The sequence below is a fragment of the Scyliorhinus canicula genome, chromosome 11 (assembly GCF_902713615.1).
Source record: "Scyliorhinus canicula chromosome 11, sScyCan1.1, whole genome shotgun sequence".
Classification (NCBI taxonomy): Eukaryota; Metazoa; Chordata; class Chondrichthyes; order Carcharhiniformes; family Scyliorhinidae; genus Scyliorhinus; species Scyliorhinus canicula.
Genome location: NC_052156.1, coordinates 49,609,009 through 49,621,766, shown reverse-complemented (window position 1 = coordinate 49,621,766; position 12,758 = coordinate 49,609,009). Strand labels below are relative to the sequence as shown.

The window sequence follows — 12,758 nt, the reverse complement described above, 5'->3', positions numbered from 1 at the left end:
AGGTTTCCTCCGGGTGCTCTGGTTTTCTCCCACAAGTCCCGAAAGACGTGCTTGTTAGGTGAATTGGATATTCTGAATTCTCCCTCTGTGTTCCCAAACAGGCGCTGGAGTGTGGCGACTTGGGCTTTTTCACAGTAACTTCACTGCAGTGTTTTTTTTAATAAATTTAGAGTACCCAATTATTCTTTTTACAATTAGGGGATAATTTAGCATGGCTAATTCACCTACCTTGCACATCTTTGGGTTGTGGGGATGAAACCCACGCAGACACGGAGAGAATGTGCAAACTCCACACGGACAGTGACCTGGGATTCAAACCTGGGTCCTCAGCGCCGTAGGCAGCAGTGCTAACCACTGCACCACATACTGCCCTTTCATTGCAGTGTTAATGTAAGCCTACTTGTGACACTAATAAAGATTTAAATTTTCTCGTCAACTCCCACTTTGTTCTCAGCTTTCAACACCATCCCAAGGAAGCTCAACCTAACTCTCGAACAGCACCTCAATTTTTAGCTCGACAGTCTTCAAGACTCAGTTTAACTATTTCAGACAATAGCTGCTATCCCCAGCTTTTTTAGGTCAGTCACTGTCAGTGATGTTTCTTCTGTACCCATTTACACCGCTGCTTGCGCTGTTTCCTTGTTTTCTCCTTTTGCCTTGCAACATCATCCTTTTCCATATTTTAATCTCTCCCATCATTCTTCCCATCAGACTCCCTTTTGTTCTTCCCAATCCCTTCCCACCCCTTTCTCTGGGTTTATATTAGCTTAAAAACATTACAATTCTTGTTTAATCTTAAGAGTACCTAATTATTTATTTATTTCTTCATTCCAATTAAGGGGCAATTTAGCATGGTCAATCCACCTAACCTGCGCGTCTTTGGGTTGTGGGGGCGAAACCCACACAGACACGGGGAGAATGTGCAAACGTCACACGGAGAGTGACCAGGGCCGGGATTCGAACCTGGGCCCTCAGCGCTGCAGTTCCAGCGCTAAGCACTGCACCATGTGCTGCCCCCACACATTACAAATCTGATAAACTGAATCCTGCACCTACAAAAGTTTGCTTTGGAATCACAGTAAACTGGACTTGTTGATTGCCTTCTATGTTACTGAGCAAATTCTCAATTTTACTATTGCTGAAAACTGACAGATTCTCAATTTTACTATTACTGAAAACAGACAGGGGTGTGCGGCATGAAGAGACCAGCACATAGCTACATTATTAGGGCACTGCTGCCTGACAACGCCAGGGCCCGGGTTCAATTCCGGTTGGTATGGAGTTTGCACTGCACTTTCTCCCAGTGTCTGCAGGAGTTTCCTCCGGTGCTCCGATTTCCTCCCACAGTCCAAAGATGTGCAGGTTAGGTGGACTGGCCATGATAAAATTGCCCGTTAATGTCCGGGGATTTACAGGTTAGGAAAGGTTATGGTGTTTAGGGGATAGGGCGGAACAGTGGAGTTGAGCACTTTTTCAGAGGGTCTGTGGACTCAAATCGGTTGAATGGCCTCCTTCTGCGCTGTGGGGATTCTACGTTCTATGAAACCACACAAAACTCGATCTAGGGCAGCACGGTGGTGCAGTGGTTAACATTACTGCCCGGCACTGGAGGAGTTCTGGAAGGGGGTGGCGAGGACGGTGTCGAGGGTGGTAGGATCCAGGGTCAAGCCAGGCTGGGGACTCACAATATTTGGGGTTGGGGTGGAGCCGGGAGTGCAGGAGGCGAAAGAGACCGATGTTTTGGCCTTTGTGTCCCTAGTAGCCCGGCGGAGGATCTTGCTGCAGTGGAAAGATGCGAGACCTCCGAGCGTGGAGACCTGGATTAATGACATGGCGGGATTCATTCAGCTGGAAAGGGTCAAATTCGCCCTGAGGGGGTCGGTACAAGGGTTCTTTTAGGAGGTGGCAGTCTTTCCTCGACTTTCTGGCTCAACGATAAGGAAATAGGTCAGCAGCAGCAGCAACCCCGGGGGGAGGGGGAGAAAAGGGGGAGGGGTTTTTAGGGGGATAGTGTTTAAGTTAATTTGCTTATTGTTAATTTATTTTGTTGTTTATTGGGTTGGGGGGGGGTTTGTTATATGCGTTGTTACGGGTGCCGGGGGGTGTTTATCATTGTTATGTTGATATATATTTTTCAAAAAAAATTCCAATAAAAATTATTTTTTTTTAAAAACATTACTGCCTACGGCGCTGAGGACCCGGGTTTGATCCCGGCCCTAGGTCGCTGTCCGTTTGAGTTTACACATTCTCCCCGTGTCTGCGTGGGTCTCACCCCAACAAGCCCAAATGTGCAGGATAGTGAATTAGCCAAGCTACGTTGCCCCTTAATTGGGAAAATAAAGAAGTGGCTACTCTTAATTTTTTTTTTAATGAAACCCGGCATCTGTGGATCAGCAGCCTTTTATATACCTTGTCCAGTTTACCTTCAGTAGAAGTAAAATCAACAGATTGACTGCTGAATAACAAGCAGTCAATCTGTTACCATTTAGTTTAACTTCTACTGCCGGGCGTAAAACTAGCTTTTTGCGTTTGAAATGAAAATTGCTTATTGTCACAAGTAGGCTTCAAATGAAGTTACTGTGAGAAGCCCCCAGTCGCCACATTCCGGCACCTGTTCGGGGAGTTTTTAGTAGTATCTGGCGTGTATGGATTTACCAAAACTTGGTGCTCAAAGATCATGAATCATGAAGTAAACGAGGAGCAATGACTAATGGAACAGATATAGGTCTTTCTTCTTTTGAATGATATAAAGCTGTAAAACAAATTAAATTCAATTTGTACACCGGGTTCGAATTCCTCATCAGTAGGACAGCACGGTGGCGCAGTGGTTAGCACCGCTGACTCACTGTGCAGAGGACCCGGGTATGATCCCAGCCCCGGGTCACTATCGGGGTGTAGTTTGCACATTCTCCCCGGTCTGCAAGAGTTTCACCCCCACAATCCAAAAAAAGGTGCGCAGGGTAGGTGAATTGGCCACACCAAATTGCCCCTTAATTGGGAAAAAAAAATTGGGTACTCTAAAATAATATTTTTTAAAAAGAATTCCTCATAGGCAAATTGACATTCAATTATAGTACAACACCCAACTATTTCCCTTTCCGAAGTTAAATGTAACATCTTCTTTGTCAAGCCACTACACAGGCAATGTAGCAATCACTATACTTCAACCGCAAGATGCTTCAAGACATTGAGTTTGTGAAAGACATGTTTAAGCCCATCAGAAATATGCATCTGTGCAACGATACTGAATGCAAAATAAAAATGACTACCTCTTGGCGGCACTTGGTACAATGGTTAGCATTGCTGCCTACAGCGCTGATGACCCGGGTTCGAATCCCAGCCCTGGGTCACTGTCCGTGTGGCGTTTGCACATTCTCCCCGTGTCTGCATGGGTTTCACCCCATAACCCAAAAATGTGCAGGTTAGGTGGTTTGGCCACTCTAAATTGCCCCTTAATTGGAAAAAAATTATTGGGTACTCTAAAATTTTTTTTAAATGACTACCTCAATGTACACATCCATACAATATGTAGATAAGAGACATAATATTACATTAGTCTGGTGGAAATGAAGTCATTGCCTGTTGAATGTCTTTTACTAAACAAGGTATGCAAGCATAATCGGGAATCCAAGCAAAGTTAGAAAGCACAAAACCGTATTAACAATTTGAACTCTTCGTGGGGCAGCACGGTGACGCAGTGGTTAGTACTGCTGCCTATGACGTTGAAGACCGGGTTCAATCCCAGCCCCAGGTCACTGCCTGTGTGGAGTTTGCACATTCTCTCCGCGTCTTTATGGATGTCACCCTCACAACCCAAAAGATGTGCAGGTTAGGTGGACTGGTCACACTAAATTGCCCTTTAATTAGGAAAAAAAATAATTGGGTGCTCTTAAATTTGAGAGAGAAAATAATTTGAACTCTAAGAATTTACGGTTACAGTGTTTAATGACCATCCACCAGGCCAAGTCAGGTTCTGGTGCCCACAAAAGAATATCCTCAATCAGCGGTGACCCAATTTTCAGCATATTAAAAAAAGTGTCACATATTGGTCTGCCATTATGTCATTGCAACAAATTTAAACGCAGGCTCTTGAGTGGCCATCTCCTCCATCCAGCCAATTAGAAATCAAGTGAATGAAGCCATATTTGATACTTGCTCCTGTATGCAAAATGGTTGGAGGAAACCACAAAGAGGACAAAAAGGGATAAGAGTTAAGACTAATGTAGAAAACTGATTACAGATACATTACATAGGAAAAAGGATAAATAAATGGCAATTGTGGACAAGAAAGCAAGCCAAAATAATTGTGGAAGTGTTTTCAGCAGTCCTACGAGTGTTAGGTAATTGTAATTTCCCGGGTAACAATTGACGGATTAAATACAACAGTGATTTTAATTTGACAACAGTCGCCCACAGTATAACACTGCACTACTCTAACATCCAAAAACTTGGTTAGGTGAATTGAACATACTAAATTGCCATTTGGTAGCCACGGATGTTCATGTTAGGGGGGGGGGGGGGGGGGGGGGGGCACACAGCTATCAACATGAATACAAGAAACATTAATCAAGACTTTCACAATATACCTGGGAAAATTGTGCGCTGTTAGCGATAACTCACATCAAATTCTTTGAGGACATTATGATAAAATGCTTCATAAGGCCCATTAAGCATATTCCATGCCTACACACAAGTATGCATAAGATTACCAACAGCATCTGGTTTAACAGATTCAATAAAATTTACAAATAGAACAACAGTGGAAAAGTTTGCCTTGCTGAACAATTCCAGAGGTGAATATTCGCAATACGGAATTAAATACAACTTGCAGTATCAGCAAACACTCAAATCAGGTACATAAGCTCACCCTGAACTATCCCAGAACAGACTTCAGACCCAACTCAAAATGAACAAAACTACTGCATCAGTGTAACTTTTCCAGCTCCCACCAATAGTGTGGCCTCTATCAAATTCAAATGTGTGTTGAACGATGGACAATTGTGTGCCATGATCTCATCATCATTGTCTTGGAAAACATTCTGTCCAAATTAATTTTATTTTAAGACCCTTACAGCCTGTAGAGGAATCTTGTATTAGCTGGATAGGTTCAAATGCAAGTACCAACACATTTTTTAAAAATTATTTTAAGTATTGTAACAACGGTCAAAACATCTAACCAGCAGCACATTTTATTTTGAATTTTATTAAGAATATTTTAGCAACACCTGTTCTAAATTTAAATTTGAGAAATTTTGGATTCAAGAACAAGGAATGAAAGTTGCAAGTCTACTTGTCCAATTTCACTAATTTAAAATGGCTGAAATTTAATTCAGCATCTGTGGCCTTACAAAGATTGTACAATGTAGAAGCTAAATGTTGAAACAAATGTCTGAAGTGCATGATCCATGATGTACAGAATAGAAGGTAAAGTGGGTAGATTCAAGTAGCAATGGTCATTTCCACCAGTTACAATGGAGATTGTTACCTAAATAATATGGAGATTTTAAAATTAGTTTACATGGTACTGCTCAAGATTGCTGAATGTAAATTTACAACTTTTCTATCCAAAGTTTAAAAATTAGATTCAATAACATTATGTCAAACAGGCTGAGGTAATAACTTATTAGCAGGGTATATTACTCATCTGCACGATAGTTTGACATAAATGAAACCAAGAGTAGTTAACTATAAACCTCTTGAAACACAACTCAGTATTGTGATAAGCTTCTGTAAAATCACCCAGCTATAGCAGAATGGTCAATCACAATGAATTATTTGTGATTTAAAGTTTCAACAGCTCCAAAAGACTATCTAGAACCACTCCCTCATTACCTGACAAACAAGATAGCAATTGAACCTTTAACGCGTTAGATCAGGGGAAGGAACTTTTCAAATAAATAAGACTAGGAAATCATAACCGGGGAGGGGGGGAACGGGATGAGAATGGGAACTTTGAACGTTTTGTTGATTACCCTAACCTGGGTCCTACAGATATTTGGGCAAGCCAGGAGTTCAGAATGCATCCATGTAACAGGCCCCCCTTTTGGTCTAGTTGCCAGTGCCTGCGAAGCGGAGTCACCAGCCTGCGGTTCGGAGGCTGTACAACAGGCAGGCAGCAGCAAGAAGCACAGCAAAGTTTGAAGCCGCCACTCACCTTCCCGACTCAGCCGCATGACCTCCCGGTTTTTCCCGCACTCCTTAAAAGTTTCTTCCAATTCGGTGCCTGTGTAACAATTGGACACATCAGTCAGTCAGTCACTGAGTTACACTTGCCTGCCTTGCCTGCGCCAAGTCGGCGCACAAACATCCCGGGCCCGCTCGTCACTCGCCGCTAAAAGTGTTTTCTAAGGTTAAAGAGCGCTCTGGGCTCACCGTCCGCCCCGTGCTGTTTGGCGGCATCGATCCAGTGGGTCCAGGGCTGTCCCGCCAGCGCCTCCGGACTCGGTAGTCTCCTCTCCACAGTCGCCATTGCTGATCCTTCTTGCTGCCCGGCCGCGCTTCGGGCCGCGCTGACGTCAGCCTCGGCCGTTTCCGCCATCTTTTCGCTACATTGTGGCAGGGATTTAACCTCCCCTCCCCTTAACTGGAGTTCCCATCCCTTTAACAGGAGGCGCTGCCGCCACTCAGCAACGTTGTGGCAAGTTCTCTCGCCCCTCTGCAACTTCTCAACAACAACAAGACAGACGCCAAACTAATATACCAACCACACAAAGACAGACAATCTCAGCGGGTCTGACAGCATCTATACAGGGAGGGACAGAGACAGCGTTTTGAGCCTGGATGACTCTTCGCCAGACCTAATTAATGTGCTAACCTATCCTGCTGAGTTCATCCAGCAGTTACTGTGTTTTATTACTCGCTAATCCCCGGCCTGACTGGAAGCAGATTCAACTGCAACCTTCAAAATGCCAATTGAATAAATATTTTTAGGGGTATTTTTGCACGGTTTTAGGAATAAGAGCAGGGCAGCTCAGCAAATTGTAAAACCTCGTGCGAAAAACCAGCACAGACACAATGAGCAAAGTGGCCTCCTGTGTTGTGTCATTCTATAATTTAATTTAATAATCTTTATTGTCACAAGTAGGCTTAGACTTCAATTAAGTTACCATGAAAAGTCCCTAGTTGCTACACTCCAGCGTACACAAAGGGACAATTCAGATTGTCCAAATTACCTAACAGCATGGGCGGGATTCTCTAATTTTACGACGGCATGAACAGGCCGACTCGACGACTAATTCTGGCCCGCCAAAGGGGCCAGCGCGGCACTGGAGCAGTTCACGCTGCTCCAGCTGCTGATCCCGGTGCAAACTGGGCACCGCGGGATCCGCGCATGCGCAGTGGCACCGGCGCCAATGCGCACATGCACAGTGGCGCCAGTCCCGACGCAACATGGCGCAGGACTACAGGTGCCAGAGCGGAAGAAAGGAGGCCCCCAGCCAGAGAGGCCGGCCTGCCAATCGGTGGGGCCCGGTCGTGGGCCAGGCCACATCGGAGCCCCCCCCCAGGGTCGGACGCCCCCTCTCCCCCCTACAGGCCGCCCCCTACCCTTCCACGCCGGGTTCCTGCCGGCTGTGAGCAAGTGTGGATGGCGCCGGCGCGACTCTGCATTTTCACGATGACCGCTCGGCCAATCCCGGGCCGAGAATCGGTGGAATGGCTGCATAGAGCGGCCCCCGACCAGCGCCACGCCAACCATGCTGGCCTCTCTGCGGAGAATCACGTGGCATTTACACCAGTCACAGGGATTCTCCGGCCCGGCCCCGGGCTGAGAGAATCGAGCCACATGTTTTTCGGGACTTGTGGGAGGAAATCGGAGCACTGGGAGGAAACCCACTAGCTGGATACTTGAATCCCTACAGTGCAGAAGGAGGCCATTCTGCCCATCGAATCTGCACCGACTCATCAAAGGTGCACCCTATCTAGGCCCACTCCTCCACCCCATTCCTTTAACCCCACCTAACCTGCACGTCTTGGACACTAAGGGGCAATTAAACATGATCTGCATATCTTTGGACTGTGGGAGAAAACCAGAGCACCCAGAGGAAACCCACACAGACACGGGGAGAAAGTGCAAACTCCACACAGTCACCCAATGTCAGAATAAACCCAGGTCCCTGGTGCTGTGAGGCAGCAGTGCTAAGCACTGTGCCACATGCCACCCAACTGAATGGCTCTTGATGCTGTCCCACATTGTTTGGATGATAACTCATTTGTAGGTTGGGGGTGGGAGGGAAGAGGTTGTTGTGCAGCGGCAGTGTTCCCCACCTCTGAGCCAGGTTAAATGAAATGAAAATCGCTTATTGTCACGAGTAGGCTTCAATTAAGTTACTGTGAAAAGCCCCTAGTCACCACATTCCGGCACCTGTCCGGGGAGGCTGGCCTGCTTTCAAAGCCAGCGATTTAGCCCAGTGAACTAAACCAGCTCCTAGTTCCACTTCAGGATTTGATAGCCACTGAAGATGCATCCATATAAGGCTGAGTAGTTTGATTATCAACTTGTAAATCTTTCCAATATGCCTAATAGTAAATAGCATGAGCAGGAAACTCTCCTGGTCAGCCATCCTAGAGTGGTGTTTATCATGCCACAGCCTCTGGTGACAAACCAGTGACCTGTTCAAGGAAAAACTAGATATGGAAGTCACCATAAACATATGCTTTGTCTGCCTCCTGTCACTAAACATGGGAAAGAAAAATACAGGAGAGTCAGACTAGCTGAGATGTTGTTTGCTAAGAGCCAGCACACACACAATGGGCTGAATGGCCTCCCATTGTGCTGTAACTATTCTGTGATTATATTGCCCCTCCTGTCATTTGCTTCAGCGCAGTCGTGATCCGTGAGGTTGAAAAACGCCGTGAAAAGACTAACTTTTGCTGCTCACAACCCCACCGGAAAGCATTTAAAATTGCGCCAGCCTTTCGGAGAAACAACATCCAATATCCACACAGCTAACATGAACCCACTATCCACCTCACCACTGACCCAACAGCAGAAGTCATTGGCTTTTCGAACTGCCTCGAAAACAGTGGACAGTACTCTACTGAATCTGAACAGGGCATGGTGAAAATGACCATCTGCTCCCTGTGTGGAGTGGGAGGTGTGGAATGGCCTGAAGTGTGATTGTTGCTGTGAATGGCAGACCATGGAACACATCACATCAGACCGCCCACAAAAATCAGTTGTGGGAGGTGGCCCGTCTCCACTCGGCATCTCGGAAGTCATGGATAATCAAGCGGGGCATCCCGTTACAAGCTTTGCCCGTCATACAAAAGTAGCAGAACTTGTATTCTGTAAAGCCTGCGTCTGGATTCCCTTCTCACCGACTGCTCACACCAGGAAGTTCTAAAGTTGCTCAAATTGTGTTTTCTGTTCGGCAGTTCAAATGCTCACTGCCGCTGTATTATTTACGTGCTGGCTCTAAGTGGTTCCGTTTATTTGCTCGGATGGTGGAGGCGCTCACCAGCATCATCGCATAACGTGGGGGAGGAGGAGGCGACAGGGCACATCTTACAATTTAAGAATGGTGACAGTCATTTCAATGTTTTTAAATTGCCGATTGCCATCTTCCCTGCCCCTCCGAGTGAACTGTGTGTGTAACACTGGAGGAGCTGGCTGGCTGCCTCTGGAGCACAAACACAACAAGCGCTGCACTTCCTGAAAGGTGCGGACGTCAGGCTCCGCCCGCGCGTGACGGCTGGGCTTCCCGCCCACCAGCCAGCCGGTGCAGGGAAGCTGCAAACCCAACGTAACTGCTGTCAAAATTTACAACAAACAGCTGGAGGGGCTGGCACTTCAAATGGCCAAGTCACTTTGCAAATGTTCACAGACATCTCAATTCAGTGACCGGCAAGAGCAGCCCGTCTCCCTCACGATCCAGCCATGCTCCACCCAGCTCCAACTCAAAGTGGGCCAAGATCTTTTTGTTTCCCTCTCAAACGTTTGACAATATGCACCCATTGTGCAAAAAAAAAATCTAATTCGTTCGCAAAAAAAGTTCATCCGTTTTTTTAGAAACTTCATTCCCACCCCTTTGGCTTGCGTAGTTCAGCTCATAACAGATAGTCTGTATAACGGAATGAATGTGGAGATGCCGGCGTTGGGCCGGGGTGGGCACAGTAAGAAGTCTTACAACACCAGGTTAAAGTCCAACAGGTTTGTTTTGAATCACTAGCTTTTGGAGCACTTCATCTGAGGAAGGAGCTGCACTCCGAAAGCTAGTGATTCGAAACAAACCTGTTGGACTTTAACCTGGTGTTGTAAGACTTCTTACTGTAACAGAATGAAAGCTGCAAAGTCTGCTACTGACATTTACTCAATTAAGTCCCAAAACTATCTCTTCATTAATGCCGTGGTTAACACCATTGCTTCACAGCGTCAGGGACCCAGGTTCAATTCCAACCTTGAGTGACTATGTGGAGTTTTTAAAATAAATTTAGAGTACCCAATTCATTTTTTTTCCAATTAAGGGGCAATTTAGTGTGGCCAATCCACCTAGACTGCACATCTTTGGGTTGTGGGGGCGGAGCCCACACACACACTGGGAGAATGTGCAAACTCCACACAGACAGTGACCCAGAGCCGGGATCGAACCTGGGACCTCGACACCATGAGGCAGCAGGGCTAGACTGTGTGGAGTTTGTACATTCTCCTCGAGTTTCCTCTCAGTCCAAACATGTGCAGGGTAGGTGGATTGGGCACTGTTTTGAGGTCCACCAACAAAATAGAAGAAAGGAAATAAACTTAGGAGCAAAGCAAGAATGGGCTACTCCTGTTAGGGGCACTGCCTGAACATAACAAAGATCAATGGAAACTTCAAAACATCAAATAAGAGTGCAATTAAAGGGGTCAATAAAGCACCCAAACCACAGGGCATGGAAGGCCCGTGGACACCACATTCTCCCTTTCTAGGGACACCCAGCAGCGAATGTAGCCGTGGAAGAGGGGCAGATAGACTGGCCAGATGACTCCTTCAGTTGCCCGCTTCATGGACCTATAAATGGTCCAAGCCAAGTCCATCGTCAAGCCCAGGAGCAGGTTCACAAGGATGTCCTCCGCCTTTCCTGCCCCTCTCCGCACCAAGTGCCCGTAGATCAGGAGCGTGTGTCTGAACTGCAAACAAATCTCCAGCAAAAGATTGGTCAGAAAACTAAAAAGGGAGTGCAGCCTATAACACGTAACATAGACATGGTCCATGGACTCCATAAGGGCGCAAGAATGACAGGCGTCTTGGGAGTCCATGAACCAGTGCAAGCGGTGATTGTACAGCACTGCTGCATGGAACACCCTCCACGCCAGATCCCCAAGATTGAAGGGGAGGACTCCTTCATCGAGGGACCTCCAGTGGGAACCTCCGCCGCCGGAGGTCAACAAGGCACGCCATGGCATGTCCGGATAACGGGCGAAGTTAAGGAGGTGAAGAGTGTACAACAGCAGCCCGTACAGGAAACCCCTCCACGCGGTGTGAAAAGGCAGGGAGGGTATTTCCTCGAGGTGGCTAGGATTGTGGGGCACAAGCCCAGAGGGAGGTTTCGGGGCCTGGGGTCAATGTGGAATTCCATCCGGGGAGGGGTTCGCCCTGACAGGATACCACCTCACACCTGCACATCCTCCAGACCACGAGTACCATCGGGTCCGAGCGCAACTGTTTTGAGGTCTCAGATAGCATTGGCCACGAGCCAACATCCATTGCCGCACGTTGTGCTAACTCGTGGAATGTCATCCAGCCCACTCCTCTGCCACCCAGCACATCCTCGATCCTGGTCATCCCGGCAGCCACAGCTCACCCCTCCGCCAGCCATTTGAATTGGTATTGGTGGAGGTGCAGATTCATGAGCAGTGGGGTCCCTAACGACAGCCACTACTCCTGACGGGGGGTGAGCTGTGGTGCGAAGCGACCATGTTCCAAACTTTGAGCAGGTCCCAGTAAAAGACGGGCAACACCTGCAGAGAGTAGCGAAGACACTGCAGATCTATGAACAGGAGCGGAACGTCATAATTCAGGCCATGCGGGCAGCACGGTGGCCTAGTGGTTAGCACAACCGCCTCACGGCGCTGAGGTCCCAGGTTCGATCCCGGCTCTGGGTCACTGTCCATGTGGAGTTTGCATATTCTCCCCGTGTCTGCGTGGGTTTTGCCCCCACAACCCAAAAATGTGCAGAGTAGGTGGATTGGCCACGCTAAATTGCCCCTTAATTGGAAAAAATAATTGGGTAATCTAAATTTATTTTTTTTTAAATTTTTTTAAATTCAGGCCATGCACCTGGCGGAAGAAATGCGTCGTCAGGGCACACCATCGTGGAGGGGCTCAACGTAAAGGTATCGCTGCAGGGTCTGAAGTTGGAATGTCATCATCTGGTTGCGAAGGCACACCAGCGCCTGGCCGCCCTCCCTAAGCGGGAAGCTCAGAACCTCAGCAGCCACCCAGTGCGGTCTCCTGTCCCACAAGAACTCCACAAGTATTCTCTGGATCTTTGTGACAAAGTCAGAGGGAGGGGTCAAAGTGACCAGCCGGTACCACAACATCGAGACTATCAGCTGGTTTATGACGAGGGCCGACCCCTGTAAGACAGCACTCGGTGCAGTCTTGTCAAGCGTCCCAAGCAAGCGGTGACCTTGGTCTCCAGCTCCTGTCAGTTAGCCGGCCAGGATTCCTCAGCCGGGCAAAGATGGACTCCCAAGTAGAGGATGCTGGTCCTGCTCCAGGTGAAAAACCTGAGCTCCTCTGGGGGGGGGTCCATTTGCCATGGGCTGACCAGGAGTC

General features: G+C 47.5%; 1 protein-coding gene across 1 annotated transcript in view; it reads right to left on the bottom strand.

Moving 5' to 3' along the window:
* LOC119973077 (ataxin-7) overlaps positions 1-6,571 on the bottom strand; it is a 174,702-nt gene extending 168,131 nt beyond the window's left edge. Inside the window, exons 1-2 of the mRNA XM_038810567.1 lie at positions 6,373-6,571; positions 6,155-6,223 (exon numbers count right to left, since the gene is read on the bottom strand). Coding sequence (XP_038666495.1) covers positions 6,155-6,223; positions 6,373-6,538 — 235 coding nt within the window. The 5' untranslated portion in view covers positions 6,539-6,571. The remainder of the gene's footprint in view (positions 1-6,154; positions 6,224-6,372) is intronic.
* Between the last annotated feature and the right edge of the window lie 6,187 nt (positions 6,572-12,758).